At 40.7% G+C, this 16,966-nt stretch overlaps 1 protein-coding gene across 15 annotated transcripts in view; it reads right to left on the bottom strand.

The window, feature by feature from the left end:
* The window catches only part of gtdc1 (glycosyltransferase-like domain containing 1), an 872,535-nt gene that overhangs the window by 263,782 nt on the left and 591,787 nt on the right, over positions 1–16,966 (bottom strand). For all 15 annotated transcript variants that reach the window (XM_068034984.1, XM_068034988.1, XM_068034995.1 and 12 more), the window contains 2 exons: positions 14,051–14,121; positions 11,361–11,452 (listed from right to left, as the gene is read on the bottom strand). In XM_068034984.1, coding sequence (XP_067891085.1) covers positions 11,361–11,452; positions 14,051–14,121 — 163 coding nt within the window. The remainder of the gene's footprint in view (positions 1–11,360; positions 11,453–14,050; positions 14,122–16,966) is intronic.

The raw sequence follows: 16,966 nt of genomic DNA, 5'->3' as shown, positions 1-16,966 counted from the left end.
GTTTGCAATCCATCTCCCACCAATCTGGTCTAGCAATGGAAATGACTGAACATGAAAATTGCAGGAACTATTATTCCTGAAAAAAATGTGTAGGTTTCTATATTCAAAAGGTTGTTTACAGCACATGCCAAGATTTCAAATGTGGAATCCTTATATTCTGTTCAAAATGTTCAAAATCCTTTCACCAGATGGATTTTTTTAAATTTATGTTTACACATAGTACTTTAAAAACTATTCATATAAACAGGTAATGAGCCCTCAAATAAAAGCCCTAAATTTAAAATGTTTTTATCAAATGATTTTCCTTAAACATATTAAAGGGGCAATTTTAACTCTGCCTGACCAGCACAAACGGCAAGGACACAGTTAAAAATGAATGTGGAACTTACCCATCGATCCAGCAGGTTGCAATTTTGATCTGCTTTTCTGGGCTGGCAAAGACATCTGCGAGAAAATGTTGGGGTCCTTCTTTAAATACTCATGATGGACTCTATTGCTGTCAGTGGAACCTGATCGTTATTTTAAACATGGTCTGGAGCTGGGAAGCAATTGTGCCTTTCCACCAGGGAAAGGAGATGGGGCAAGTAGGTAAGCAGTTTCATTTATTTTTACTTTTCTTGTATGCCAGGGCATTTTAGGTCTCTCCTGGCCTCAGCCTATGTTCGCAATCGATTTCATGTGTCAGGAACCATTCTTGCAGTCCCTAGAAATGGTTTCCTGCCACTCAACATTGCACTCCTCCCTGCCAGACAGCTAATGAAGTCCAGGAGTTAAAATTTCCCAAGCTTCAAAATTGCCAGTCTCCTTGACCTGCATGCCCACCTTCCTAATTTCTACGAGTGTTAAAATTGGAACATAATTATGGTTCCAGAATAATTTGGTAAAAAAGGAAACATGCAAATATTGTGATTAAACTGAAGTTTGATAAATTTCTTGTTCTCATTGCTATCAATGGAAAACCCTAAACCATTGTTCTGATTTTGAAAATTTCTGCTGGTGGCTCACTGGGGAAATAGTGACTTTGGCTTGAGCTTCTGCCCAGCCATGAAGCTATCAATGACCTTCCCTCCATCATAAGGTCAGAAGTGAGGATGTTAGCTGATAAAAATTACACAATTTCCAGTACCGTTCACGACTCCTCAGATACTGAAGCAGTCCGTGTGCACATGCAACAAGACCTGGACAACATTCAGGCTTGTGCTGATAAGTGGTAAGTAAGATTTGCGCACACAAGTGCCTGGCAATGACCATCTCCAAGAAGGGCAATTATGGATGAGCAATAAATGCTGGCATAGCCAGCAATGCCCACAGCCCATGAATGAATAAATTAAGAGAGAATCTAACCATCTCCCCTTGAATTTCAACAGCATTACCATTTCTAGAGCCCCACCATCAACATCCTGGGGGTTACCACTGAACAGAAACTTAGCTAGACTAGCCATATAAACACTATGGCTACAAGAGCAGGTCAGAGACGACGAATTCTGCGTGAGTAACTCACTTCCTGACTCCCCAAAGCTTGTCCATAATTTACAATGCACAAGTCAGTGTGTGATGTAATATTCCCCACTTACCTGATGAGTGCAGCTCCATCAACCCTCAAGGAACTTGGCACGATCCAGGGCAAAGCAGCTGCTTGACTGGCACCCCATCCACCACCTTCAACATTCACGCCCTCCACCACCAACACACAGTGGCAGCAGTGTGTACCATATACAAGATGCACTGCAGCAACTCACCAAGGCTCCTTCGACAGCACCTTCCAAACCCGCGAGCTCTAATACCTAGGAGGACAAGGACTACAGACGCATGGGAACACCACCACCTGCAATTTCCCCTCCAAGTCACAGATCATCCTGACTTAGAACTATATCGCTGTTCCTTCACTGTTGCTGGGTCAAAAACGCAGAACTCCCTTCCTAACTGTGAGTGTACCTACACCAGATGAACTGCAGCGGTTAAAGAAGATGGTTCACCACCACCTTCTCAAGGCTAATTAGAGATGGGCAACAAATGCTGGTTTTTCCAGCGACACTGACATTGCATGATAGAATTTTTAAAAAGCTATGAAGGTGAAGGGCCCTTGAAGAACGTGTTTCAGATTTTGTGCTGAAAAGAAACTGTCATTTAACCACAATATGGAGTCTTAAATACAAGATGGAAAGCAAACAAAACCTTCACATAGCATAGCGCCTCTAAAGAAGCAACCATTCCTGGTCCATATTTTGTTCACAGCACAAAATCCAGGGCACAAAGGTAGAGCTGCTCCCCATACTTCTTTTTCCTTTGGGCATCCTTATCTCGAGAGACAATGGATATGCGCCTGGAGGTGGTCAGTGGTTTGTGAAGCAGTGCCTGGAGTGGCTATAAAGGCCAATTCTGGAGTGACAGGCTCTTCCACAGGTGCTGCAGAGAAATTTGTTTGTCGGGGCTGTTGCACAGTTGGCTCTCCCCTTGCGCCTCTGTCTTTTTTCCTGCCAACTACTAAGTCTCTTCGACTCGCCACAATTTAGCCCTGTCTTTATGGCTGCCCGCCAGCTCTGGCGAATGCTGGCAACTGATTCCCACGACTTGTGATCAATGTCACATGATTTCATGTCGCGTTTGCAGACGTCTTTATAGCGGAGATATGGACGGCCGGTGGGTCTGATACCAGTGGCGAGCTCGCTGTACAATGTGTCTTTGGGGATCCTGCCATCTTCCATGCGGCTCACATGGCCAAGCCATCTCAAGCGCCGCTGACTCAGTAGTGTGTATAAGCTGGGGGTGTTGGCCGCTTCAAGGACATACTACAGATAGAAATGTACTTATGCATGTGTGGTTTGAAAGCTGAACATTTTTATTTGTTTATCTACTTGCAGTTGGGAAGGAAACTACTATTTATTTCCAAGGAACCATTTAAAAAAAACTTACTTCACTGACTTTGGAAAGATCTCCTGCCAACTTCTTTCCTGCTCTCTCCACTAGCATCCCCATTTCCCTTACCCTGTCCCCTTTCTAAAGGCAAAGCTAACAATGATGCCTCGGGAGATCTGTTCCTTTTGTAAATGTGTTATCCACAGGACTGAGATAAAGGATAATATTGAACAGCATGAACTGAGTTGCGAACTATGATAAGCCTGATCATGGATTGGTCCAAACAACAAGTATTGTAGGATTATAACATTATTGAAATAAGGCTTCTGTTGTACCTGTGGGAGTCATGCACTAGACACATACAGAAATAGACCTGGTCAATCATCTATTCAACAGATATACAATGAGATAGGAAAACAAATTTATGGGACTACTGACACAAATTTAAGTATCAATTTTGATAGTTCTTGGTGCTAATATAAAATAAAATGAGGGGAAAGAGAAAAGAATAAAAGATACAAAGCAATCTTTCCATCAATGTGATTTCTATTATGGAATCTTTCTATTATGGAGTTAAGTGCTGTTGTGAAAAATATAATTGGATTCTATGCAGGACAAACTTGACTTAATGATTAAAATTTTGATGTAATTCACAGGAATGAATAACTAAGTATATTTCTGGAGGGGTGGGGAGAGAGAAACATGGAAGGTGAAAAGCAAGGTGGTGAAGAAACGTCAAAGCTCAGCTTTCACTGGGAGTTTTAAATATAGCCACTAAGACTGTAAAGGTCATGCAGGATGTATTATTGCATGCACAGGTTACTTATACTCCAAGGGACAACATTTTAACATTTCTATCTAGCAAATGTCAGTCAGTATTTATTTTACCCTTTGGCTACAGTTTAAGTATCAGCCCTTTAATAAGATTTCGTACTATCCAGTGTTTCAAAGAGCAACGGTACACAAATTTGACCATTTTGGAGAGTGACAGTGATAAAATATTGACCGATTTATAAATAATAATGCTCAAAGCCTGAGGATATCATTGCATCATCAAATTCACTAACTTTAATGCCAAGGTAAAAAAAAACTTTAGCTCCAACAACCAGAGAATTATATAGTCAATAATTCTTTTACTCTTGCCCTTTGGCTTCAAACACTTACCAGAACTTCAACTTCAGTAAATACTTTGATGGGCAAGAGACATTGTGAATCTTTGCTGTCAATACTGGGGAATGGAATATTTTTCTACTTTTGTGTGTTAGCATGAAGTACTCTCTTGGCAAGTACAACATATAATATGTGCATGGTGAAGTTCTCAATCAAACTGAGTAGCAGAAGGCCTACTGCAACATTGTGACATTGCCATTTCCTCCACAGACTATATAATCTCTCTGACCAAGACTGACAAATTTAGTAACCAGTGTTGTTGAATATTGGGCTATTCTGTGCCCTGGATAAATCCACTGTGAGCTGCATTTAGAATGGCCATACCTATTTCACTTGTTCATTCATTAATAACTTGCAATAACATAGTGCCTTTAACATGGTAAATGTCCCAAGGCACTTGCTTAAATTGCAAAAAATCCATAAGTCAGATCACTGAGAAGATGGGTCACTATTTTAAATTGAAGCATATTCACTGGGATTATGAAAGCTAATGGTCACTTAGAAAAAAAGAATTTGCATTTACATAGCGCCTTTTTCACAGCCAATTGTCCAAATTACTTTTGAAGTATAGACATTGTCATTCTGTAGGCAAACATGGCAACCAATTTGCACACAATAACATTCCACAAACAGTAATAATGCAAATGACTAGATAATCTGTTTTTGGAGATGTTGATTGACGAAAGAGAACTCTTCGAAAAGTGCCATGGGTTTCTTTATGTCCACCTGAATGGGCAGGAAGATCCTTGGTTTAACATCTCATTTGAAAGTTGGCACTTCCAACAATGCAGCACTCTTGGTACTAGAATGAATTGTCAGTCTCGACTGTGCACTGAATTCCTTGGTTGAGTCGGCGGACGAGGGGGGAGGTGGCGAGGATGGAGTTTTAACCTGTGGGTGCTGGTGCATGTCGGGGGGTGGTTATAGAAGCAAAAAATGCTGCATCTCGGGAACCGGGCAGGAGCCCAATGACATCCATATTTAACAATGCATTTCTAAGCACACAGAAAAACCCCGTAGAACTGGCAGGTCTGAGGTTTAAATATGTAAAAAGTCCATGGACTGCAGCTTTAACTCTGGATTCTGACTTTATCTCCCAGTGTATGGATTACCTGGGATGTGTGAAACTCACTACGTTTAACAAGGCGAGAGCATAGCAAGGAGGAACAGGGGCTAATTAACTGACAGGTTGGAAAGCCTTTAAATACAGAGCTATGACAGCTGTTTCTTTGCCTCAGTGAAAGGCTTTTGCTCACAGAACTTGTTCTGAGAGTGTGCTTTCACTGCTTTGGGGGTGATTTGATTTCCAAGACTTTGGAGGTTATTTCTGCCAGCTTGGACTTTTTTGACTTTGATCTGAACTTCCCAGTCACCCTTCTCAGCAGCATGGGAGCCACTTATGTAACTCTACCTTGGAACATTGATGAGAAAGAAGAGGAGCAGCTCTAGCAACACCACGACAAGCAGCAGCAACTGCCTTCTCCTCAGCTACCTGTCACTCCACAGGACAGAGGGGATGAACATAGAGCTCCAGTTTGCAAGGAGGCGATACTGTCAACGCAGAGTATTACAGACAGAGGTTCAGCTTTCTGGACATGCGTCAGGAAGTTCAGTCTTTCACGGCAGGTCACTGCTGACGTCTGCAGCCTACTGGAACAAGACCTCCTTGAACAAGGTGGGCACGCATTGCCAGTCACAGTCAAGGTCACCACAGCCCTGATTTTCTTCATCTTTGGCTCCTTCCAGGAATCCTTTGGCGAAATCTGCAGGATTTCACAATCTGCTGTGCACAAGTGCATCTCTCAGGTGACAAATGCCATGTTTGCTACTGATGAGGCCAGACAGAATGCGAGCCCTCATATTTGCTGCTCTAGCTGGATTCCCACAGGTGCAGGGAGTCAAAAGATTTCACCCAAGTGGCAATCAAGATGCCCTCTGATCAACGAGCAGGATTGTCAATCGAAAGGGATTCAACTCCATTGATGTTCAGCTGGCATGTAACCACCAGAAGATTATCATGCATGTCTGTGCAAGATATCCAGGAAGTTGCCATGATGCCTTCATTCTGCATCAGCCGAGTCTACCAGATATTCATACCTCCTTGGTTCCTTGGGGACAAGGGCTACCCCTTGTAGTTGATGACATGTGAGGAACCCTAGCACTGAAACACAGGAAAGATACAAGCGAAGCCACATGAGCATAAACGTGATCACTGAACAAGCTATTGAGTTGCTGAAGGTGCAATTCAGGTGCCTGGATAAAGTTGGGAGTGCCCTTCAGTATGCACCAATAGGGTCTCGAAAATGATAGTGATCTGCTGCACAACTTGCACAACATAGCGTTGCAGAGAAGACTGGAGTTGTACGGGAAGGAAGGTGACAACGCCTCTGTATCTTTGAAAAAGGAGGAGGAGGAAGTGGTGGGGGTGGGGGGAACTGATGTGGCCAGGATCTCTGCAGCAGCTTACCTAGCTGCCAGAGATATCCAGGATGGATTTTTACAGGCACGATTCAGCTAACCCGAGGATGTGCAGCCATATGGAATACCAATGTTGAACCCACTTAGCATCCTGCCCCTAACCACACTGCCCCCCAAACCCCTACACTAAACATTCCCACAGCCAATAATCCTTCCATCTCGCTGACACCCACTGGGAATGCCTTGAGCAAATTCCAAACTTCCATGTGCCCTTTCTCCATCTTCTTGCCCCTACTTTCCTGTTACCCAAGAGCGGGAGGCTGTGAGGCTTTGAATGGCCAAGGTGAGGGTTACCTCTGTCCTACTTAAACTGGCAGACTGAGTGTGCAGGCCATTGGTGAGGGCCAGCATGCACCTGATTGCCTTCCATGTCTGATGCTCCATGCTGGTGGCCACTCCTTCCATGGAGATGAACAACAGCACATAGGCCCAAGGCATCATGGTACTTAAGCTAAAAATGAACTCTTCCAATCTCTCTCCAAAGGTGCGCAGTGCCTCTGGAAATGCTGACAGAACCTCACAAATTTGCTGCTGTTGCTCCAAAGTAGCCCCCTTCATCGATGACATCCAAATTCAGCATCTGCATCCAGCTGAATAGAGTTTGGAGTGTCCTGCACCCTCTGATAGACACTGCTGTCTCTGTCTTCAACACTTAGTCCTGTTGACTTGTGATATGTAACTCACTATGTGACAACCCAACTACCCATCCTGGAGACACTGAGGTGTGTGTATCTGAGTTGGTGGAGGGTACGCACAACCTCAGAATGCTCAACTGCTTCTGAGGAGTCTTTGTCCTCACTTTGCACTAGCTCCAGCGTGATTTTTCAAGCATTTGTGAGAGATGAAAGCTTGGAATTAGAACTGACAAGATGAAAGGGTTCCAAGTCATTATTGTGCAGATGATACTATTTCAGTGGCAATAAGATGAGGTCGAGTGCCAGTGGTGGCTCTTCAGATGGGGGTATGAGGAGTTGCCTCGAGAGAGGAATTGGTGGAGCTGCAAGGTCTGAGGTGTGCTGTGCAGGAGAAGGCAGGGGCTGTCAGAATGAGGGGGTTGGCACTTGACTGTGACATGCCACTCACCTTTCCTGCCTGATGAGTTCAGTGAACCTCTTACACCACTGTACTCATGAGCAACAAAGCACACTCCTGCTGCTTACCTCCTCAGGGACTTCCACCACTCCCGCTTGGCTTCAGAGGCAGGCTTCTTCCTCCCGTCTGCAGGGAACAACATTTCTACATTGGCCTTTATAGCTACAGCACGTTCTTCAGGGATGCCTCCAAGAACATTGAGAATTCGTCAGTAAGATTGCTGCCTCTCTCCTGACAATTGTTGAAATAATCCAGTCTGTCCCTTGCCAAGGTCCCTTTAAATCCTGCGGCTTGAAGATTATGCCCACACGCCTGCTCCAATTGGTCGGGAAACCCGGAAGCAGATGCTAACACCGTGGTCAAGTTAAGGAATCATGACAAAACCCACTCCATGATTTTTTAAGGTCCAAACCTGCTGCAAGGGGGTCCAAAAGTTAAAATTCAGCCCCTGGACTGGGGCTTGAACGCAGTAATCCAGAGGAAAGACTGCTATCAGTAGATCAAGCTGCCTTCACTATTACAGCACTCAGATAACAAAAGCTTTCTGTTCTATTGAGGCAATTGTGAACAGGGAACCACTTTCAAAGCAAGAATACTACTCCGCATAGATGGATTTAGACTTGGTGTTAGTTTTCCCAAAATGCTAATTTTCATATCATCGTCAGAATTATGAATTTTTAAAAATATTATGTATGCCAAATTGACTTTCTGCATATCAGCAATCATTTGCTTTACCCATCACAGGGAATACACTAGGCAGCATCGAATTGCAATTGTGGCCAAGTAATATAGCTTTTCTCTTCTATGTTTTCCTTCAAATTTTTAGTATTAACCATTACGGGCTGAAAAACTATTTGGAATGCACAGTGGAAATCTGCATTTAGCAGATTAGGGCTTAAATGGTTAAAAGTTTGAAATATTTCCTCATCATCATCAGATTTCTGCGATTGAGCAAAATTGGAAACTTGACAGTACAAATAAATGACGGAAAATTTTAGGAGATATATCTAGCCCACAGCCATTACTAAAAAGTGTGTTTGCAATCGATCAGTTTATTTTCTTTTCCTCCCTCACTCTGTATTGCTCTTTTCCTAAAGCTCATGTGGCCATTCTTCAAGTGTGAATCTAGACAATGAGTTTCCCATGATAGAAAATAGTTTTTACTGTTATTTACAGTGACATCAGAGACAAACAGAACATAACACCCTTTCCCCTGAGTCATGTCCCAGCAGCATAACCCTTTACATTACTTAGTGTCAAACTTTGGGTAGTTTTGTGCTGCTAGCTAATGTTCACTTAGGTTTGTGTTAAAACTGCCTGAACTAAATTTACATAGGAACCATATAAGAAATTTTCTTCCCATCAATCCAGGTCCCAGAGATGAAAGAATAGTGTGCAAACCCACTGCGCCACCCAATCCCCATATGATTAACCTCTAGTCACTCACTGTTTAAAAGTGTTTCCAGGCCATAATAAACACTGTACATCCAGCATGTGGTTATATTCCTGTCAATCACATCTACATTTCACTGCCAGAATTTAACATTCCCTTAAATGATCTGTAGGTATAGAAAGGGGGCACCTATTCTTGGAAATACTGTAACAGACAATTGACCTTATCATTTATTCAGGGAAGTAACTTCAAAAATGTAAGAGCACACATTATTGAATTAGAAAAGGTTCAAATACGGGAAGCAGCTGGAGAGTTGGCAATAGTTTCCCTTTAAAGCTCAGACCTAACCAGAAGAATGTGCAGTATGCAGTGTGCAGGAATGATGAGGGACTGAAGAACTGTGCACTCAGCATTCTGAAGTATTATGAGCTGGCATCTGAACCATTGCCAAGTTAATAGACATTGAAAGATAATGAGTTTGAAATTGTGTGTTAAATTGCGTTTTTGTTTTGCACATTTTTGACCTAATTGACAGGGGTTTACCATTTTGCAGAGTTAAACTAATGGATTTCTTTTATGTTAAAGTTTCATTTAAATAGCTACTGAAATTAGAGCGATGGTAAACTAGTCCAGTAAAAAACTGTCAATGAAGTAATGCTGCAGTTGTTTTAGTTAATAGCATACCAAACAATATTCAGAAAAGCACTGCAGTTTAAGCCAGTTATGTTTGCAGTTCCCTTAGCTTTTCAGGTTCGGGTTTGACTTTAGCCAAGACACACATGCTTCCCATTGGGAAGCCAGTTTGGATTTTGAAATTAGTTTTATGGAGCTATTACATCTTACAAATACAGTAAAAACTCAAAAGAATTCCATATGATTCTGCAGAATAATGGAAGCAATGTATACTTACAGTTGCATCCACACATGAGCAATTCTGATACTGTAAATTAGCAATATCCTTATTATCCTTATGCATATAAGCTGTAGGCATAACCTGTGTAATCCTTGAAAGGTACAAACAATCTGTCCAAGCATGCAAGTGTACTTTTATACAAATATTAGTTGATTGCATATAACACTCCATGATATATTTTTATCATATTCCTCATCAAAATAATTCTGATAGAACTGTCATTCCTAAAGCATTTTTAAAGCACTGCAGAAATATAAAGGCTCTGAATATCATCATATGAACATGTGTGTCTACTATCTGAATGAAGGTTCCTCCTTTAATTTGTTCATTCATTGTTTAACCAGCTGAGTACTTTTATTTTAGGTGGAAAATAGTTTATTTTTGGGAACTATACATCACTGATGCTGAAGCGTTATTTCACTCTGAATACTTATGGAATATGCACAATTTCTACAGGGTCATCTTAGAATCCAATTTTGGTGCTGGCTTCACCTTCATTTGGTAACAGCACATCATTCATTTTCAAGGACAAATCATTATTGACATACAAATTTGAAAAAATGAAATGTTTTTCTGAATTTTCCAGACACCCAATGCTCCCTGTAAACTGCACAACTGCACAGCAACATGAAAGTCCCCGTGTAGGCTGTGTATAAGTTGGCCTCTTTAAGATGCCACTCTTGTGCATCCGTGCAAAAAAATTTAAAGGGGCCACACATTTAAAAAAATAAGGCAGCATATTGCAGGTACCCCTCAAACCTCTTGCTTTTTGTCATCGGGTCCGCTGTGATTTTACTGAACCTTATTTTCAAATATGGTAAGACAATTGATCCATTTGAAAGTTAACCTGTTAGCTGTTTAGCATCTATATTAAGTTTGTCTATTAATGGATTAAGCTCAGTTTAGCTAAGCATATGCAAGGAGCCAGGTGTGTTCAAAACCATTTAAACAAAAACCCTTGAAATTGTTCAATGGATTTGAGAACCAATAATACAAACAAATTGGGTTTCATTTCACACAATGCAAGCTCAAAACGTCGAAAACACAGCCAGTGTCTCAACATTTGTTGTTGCTAATGTAGTTCAGTGGAATCAGAAATTCCTGCTCATACAGCACAAGTGGTGTTGGTTTTCCTGTTCAGACGCTTCTCATCAGAATCGAATGAAACAGAATGTATGGTATCTAAATCCTCCCTCTTTTAAAATCTTGAACTGGTTTAACTTTTTGAATTGCAGTGCTAAATAAATACAAAACTTTTTTTGAAGTTGGCAGTTTCCGATTAGTGCTGTAACTGTTTGGGTCAGTTCTAATTTATGCAATTACAAAATAGAGAAGCAGTAGCTCAGGTATTTATTGTGTCAGTAATTCCGCCTGTAATGGGCAGCAGCTTGTAAATGCAACCTTTGAAAAACAGTTGGTTGTCTAGTTTTTTTTCTGTTAATTAATTAAATAAACTACCTTAATAACCTTCCGTCTTACAAGATCTGGTCTTTTGCAGAAATTCTGAAGCCTTTTAAACAGCTGTTCAGGTGTAGAGTAGAGGTACACATCTGTAAACAAATGTGATGGATACTTTTGTGAAACAAGCCTCAAAGATTAACATTAGTTACATTATTACCACTGTATATTGTTCAGTTTTATATTATTTAAACATGAATTTTGCCATGCTACCTCTGTCTATGGGAATCTGAAGCAAACAAATGGAACATAGCTGTGGTATTAAGCTCAGTAAGATGGACATTATGGAAGCAGAGCGTGCAAATAATACATCTTGCAATATTAACCCCTTGGTGATATTTCATACTCCTGCTTTGTACAACAGATAGTATGGGATCAATCAGTATTTCAAATTGCAATCCTTCATTTGCTCTCGTGTCAACTTGCAATTTGCATAGAATTCTACCACCACGCCACATCTAGTGGAGGCTCTGTCATAGCCAAAACCACGACTGGGCAATTCCCTGGAGTTGTTCCTGCTCAGCTGCCATTATTTCACTTCCAGCAACGTAATACTGGCGGAGTTGGAGCTGCTCCAAGGCATTTTACAGCCTATGTCTTCAAAAAGCAACATAGAAGTCTCTGTGTTTACTGGGCAGACTTTGGTAAGGTGGCATCTTCAAAACAGACATCAACGCACTGATGCCTTAAAGTGCCAAACAGAGAGGTATTCTGGGAATAAATATGCTGGCTTGGGGTTTGGCCACAGTTTGCTGTTATGCCTCTGAATTCATGCTGGCATCAAACTAGGCTCTTAAAGGGATGAGGGTTTTGTGGTGAAGACAGGAGTGCACAATTTGGCAGGGTTATACTGCCGAGCTTGTGTTGCAGTACAGTATACATTGGATTAAACCCAGCACAAACTTGCCAGTAGAAACTAGGTAGGAGACTCTGATAATATCTAACCAATGAATAAAATTGAATTATTTATTTTTCCTTTAGAGTATCCTATTCTACATAGGGACAAGGGGTGTAGCAGGTATATACAATGCAAAAACTGTTTAAACAAATGTCCTTGCTCATGACAAAATTCTAAAATATAAATCCAATGAAGAATTCAATAAATCCAACAAAGAATTCAGCAGAAAGTTATTTAACCAAAGAGTGGTTAAAATATGGAACTTGCTACTGCATGGAGTAGAGGCAAATAGCAGAGAGGCCTCTAAGGGGAAGTCAGCTAAGTACATGACGCAGAATGGAATAGAAGGATATGTAGGTAAACAATTAGGTGAAGTAGGGTGGGAGATTTGTGTGCAGCATAAACAACAGCACAGACCAGTTGGGCTGAAAGAATCTACAACACAGAAACATGCCTACATAATTCTAAATTATCTCTGTCATATAATCATTAAACACTTCTATGATTACATTTTCCCTTTAGAAGCTATATACATTGCTGCATTCAATACAGTAGTTATTTATATGAAAGATTTGAAAATGATTACATTTTAAGGTTTTCTTCCTAACAGGTAATGGATGGCTTGCTAATTACACAAACTAAGATGTGCAATGGATAACTGACAGGTTCTTAGGGTTCTATGTGCTGTCCCTCTAAATAAAACATATAAGCAAAATTTACTCACTGAAAGGAAAAATTTTCAGTCAGCACAGCTTTTGTTTGTTAGATCTTTATCAGTTTTAGTTAATGGTATCTGCTTTATCAAACAAGGATTCTTCAAAAGTTCTCAGGTCTCCAAACTTTATACAAGTTTCATATTCTTTTTTGCTTTTGTTACTGATAATTTTTCTAAATAAAATTCAATACACATGTCCGGCTCTGGAAAACATGCTTTACAGTCACAATTTCTATTTAAAAACCATGAGCCTCTGCAGTACATTGCGGCTGGCGCAGCAGGTGCTGACTCTCTACACCTTCAAGAGAGAGCTGGACCAGAACTTGACTGGGGCAGAGATCACATCATATAGAAGATAATACTTGGTCCATGTGATCTCTTGGACTGGTTTTGATTGCCTGAGGGAGTCATAGAGGACTTTCAAGACTATTTTATCCGTTACACATTCACACTTCACCTCTGTGCTCACTGATTTACATTGGCTCCCGGGCCCAGCAACGCCTCAATTTTAAAGTTTTCATCCTTGTTTTCAAATCCTCATCCTCACCCTTCTCTATTTCTGTAATCTCCTCCAACCCCACAACGCTTCAAGATCTTTGCATTCCAATTCTAGCCTCTTGTGCATCCCAGATTTTAATTGCACCGCCATTTGTGGCCATGCTATCAGTTGCCTAGTCCCTAAACTCTGGAATTCCCTTCCACACCTCTCCATCTCTCCAACTGTCTCTCCTGCTTTATATCACTCCTTAAAACCTACCTCTTTGTCCAAACTTTTGGTCAGCAATCCAAATATCTCAAGTGGTTTGGTGGCAAAATTTGTTTGATAATCACTGCTATGAAGTGTTTCGGGACAGTTTAGTATGTTAAAGGTGCCATATAAATGTAAGTTCTTGCTGCCCCTAGTTTTTTTTGCTCTGCTTTTTTGCCTCTCCCAGAAGATTACATGGCTGCAGGATTGGGAAGTGTTTAGTCATGGTCCTTCGGCCATCATGGTGTGTGGGCAAGTTTGATGGACAGTTGGGTCATTTCAAGCCCATCAATTTCATACGTTCATTTTTGCTTACATAAGTAATTTACCTGGAAAGATCTCCGGATAAACTAAGGCATTTGGACACAATGGGTAGCAACCACAATGAACTGCTTCCAACCTAACAAATTAAAGCATTAACAGGTTAATATAAAAATTAGAATAGAAAACAATATAAAAATATACAAATAAAACTACACATCACAAGGAAATCTATATGCTTCCAGGACTAAAAAATCCAGCATTATGTAAGGTGATTAGTAATCCATTGTTAGCATGTCTACCTAACATGCAGGGCACTATTCTCAGTATAACTGGTATCTTCACTTTCCTATCCTGGATTAATACTATTTTAAAGTGTCTAAGATACTTGAACCTTAGCTATATATTGATTGTGTTGAAGTGCACTATCTAAAAAAAACTCTGCGTTTGTTGCTTATAGGGAAATGGTCAGATATTGGTAGGAAATCAACTGTTCCTCAGTAATAATGTGGCTATTTTGCTAGACACAACCTAACCAAGAAACAGGAGTCCTGGCAAATAGGGATTGTGGTCATGTTCCATATTACAGTAATTTCAAATGCTTCAAAATAAAATTGTGTTCATCTCACAGTATATTTTTACACTTAACTACTGAAATAATAGTCAGGGGCAGTTTGAGAGTCCAATGTGGACAATAATATATTTTGGCATACTGTGGCAATAGGCTTTCACGTTTTAACATATTTTTATTGTTCTTTTGTTTTGAAAATATCGCCTTTTTTGTATTTTCCGGTGCAGTCACACATTACCTGGTTCCTATTTCACAGCAATGCTCACAATGATCTGTTTTCCTTCAAGAGATGAAGTTTGTTTTCAGAGTTAAAAAAAAATAAATTGGCATGCCAACACCAAAAGAATTCCCACAAACTTCAATTGGGATTTGGTGGGCATCTGTGAATAGATTTCCAAAACCAATGCAAGCTTGGGAGCAATTTACTTCATAACTTCATGATTATGAAGGTAACCTTTATCCATTTTACCCTTTGTTGTCTAGCGTGATGTAGATATCTATTAACAGCAGCTGCCAGAAGGCATCAGCACTGCCCAGGCACAAGTTTCTCTCTTGATGGGAGAGGCCATGGTTTATAATCAACGATACTCTGCTCCACATGGCTCAAATTGGGAACTGAGCAGAGAGGTGTTTTGAGTCTGATTTGTGACATTGCTACTCATTAATCTCTCATTAAGCAGCTTCAACAAATAAGACCCAAGATCCAAATGGCATGACACCACCAAGGTTGAAACAAGTAGCAAATATGATGAGATAAATCAAAATTACGGTAAAACAGTGCCAAGCTTGGGCTTTAAAAACTCATGGATTGTTGAAGATGGACGATAAAACTTGCATTTATGTAGCATCTTTTAGGACCTCAGGATGACCCAAAGCACTGTACAGCAAATGAAGTACTTTTAAAGTGCAGTCACTGTTATAACATATGAAATGCGACAGACAATTTGCACACATCAAAATCCCACAAAAGCATTGTACTAATGACCAGATAATCTGGTTTGATAATGTTGGTTAACGGGTAAATATTGGTCAGGACACTGGGGAGAACTCCCCTGCTCTTCTTTGAATAGCGCTATGGGATCTTTAACATCCATGTGAAAGGCAACTGAAAGACGGCGCCACTAACATTGTAGCACTGAGGTGTCAGCCTAGAACATGCATTCCAGTTTCTGGAGAAGGAAAGAAACACATACTATCTGAGCCCCAAAAGTACACTGGTGGCCTTGGAATCACTCCCAGAAATCCACTATTGTTCTGGCTTTACATCATATATAAACATTGCACAATATTACTACATCATAGGAAATACATATTTGACTAGCTCCTATTGACCTTGAAATTACAGGGTCTCATGAAATCACTATGCCTGTTATTTCAGCAAGGATGTTAACCCATTTATTTTAGCATCTGCTAAAATAATGGATGAAGAATTTCAAGCAAATCCATCTTCACACTTTTATTGCTCAACATAATTTCATGGCCATACTGATTCTATTATGGCTCAATGTCTGTGCAGCCAGACTTGTTTGATACTACGGTACTTATTTATTAATTCAACCATCGTGTTGAAGATCCTTTCAAGAAAAGTGTGGAGTATTACTTCAACAGAAATCTTGCAAAATTAAAATCCTTTCACTTCAACGCACTGCTGGTGCCTCAGATTGACTCCGCTAATTTGTTGGGTTCAGGACAGAAATCCACACTCAAGTTCTATTTCTCAGCTCATCCTTCAAAACTCCCCAATCATCCTTCACTGGACTGGGTCAGGCCTCTTATGGCTGCTCCCAATCTTGTGTATCCCTCACCTCTCTACAACTATTCCTCAGACTAGTTGCCTCACCTGCACCGACGCTATGGATTTATCTTTCTTTTTCCTGGACCTCATTCCTCTCAGTGCTTGGGTTTCACTCCCACTGCTCCGCTAGTATACTGGATCTACTGGTGTGCATGGTCAGTACTGAGGTCACTACTTACTTCTGCTGGACTTCTGGATCAACATTTACTGGCTCACGGTCCACTCTCTATGGCTTCAAGGCTCTCCATTTTCCAATCTACTGCAGCAGTGCATCCCCTGATACTCTGCCCCTTGAACAGATCCTGGATTCACTTCCTCTCCACAACTGTCTTCGAACCAAGATTTGATGACCGATGCACCAAGCTCACTCCACTCAGTTGACAAGTCAACCTCTTCCCACCACAGAATCTTAGACTTGAACATATTCTTTACAACCAGGATATGTTTCTCCTAATCTTTGCCATGTCTATGTAACCAGACTTCCTTGCATGCTATGTGTATTTTGGCACCCGCTCCAGACCTCAAACTTCTATCTCTCTTTCTTTTATCCTCTTGGCTCATTCTCTCTCCTATCATCCAGTCCTTCTACTGTCATTTTTCTCCACTCTAGTTCTTTGC

The sequence above is a fragment of the Heterodontus francisci genome, chromosome 7 (assembly GCF_036365525.1).
Source record: "Heterodontus francisci isolate sHetFra1 chromosome 7, sHetFra1.hap1, whole genome shotgun sequence".
NCBI lineage: Eukaryota > Metazoa > Chordata > Chondrichthyes > Heterodontiformes > Heterodontidae > Heterodontus > Heterodontus francisci.
Note: the sequence above shows the minus strand (reverse complement) of the source record. Positions and strands in the feature narration are given on the sequence as shown.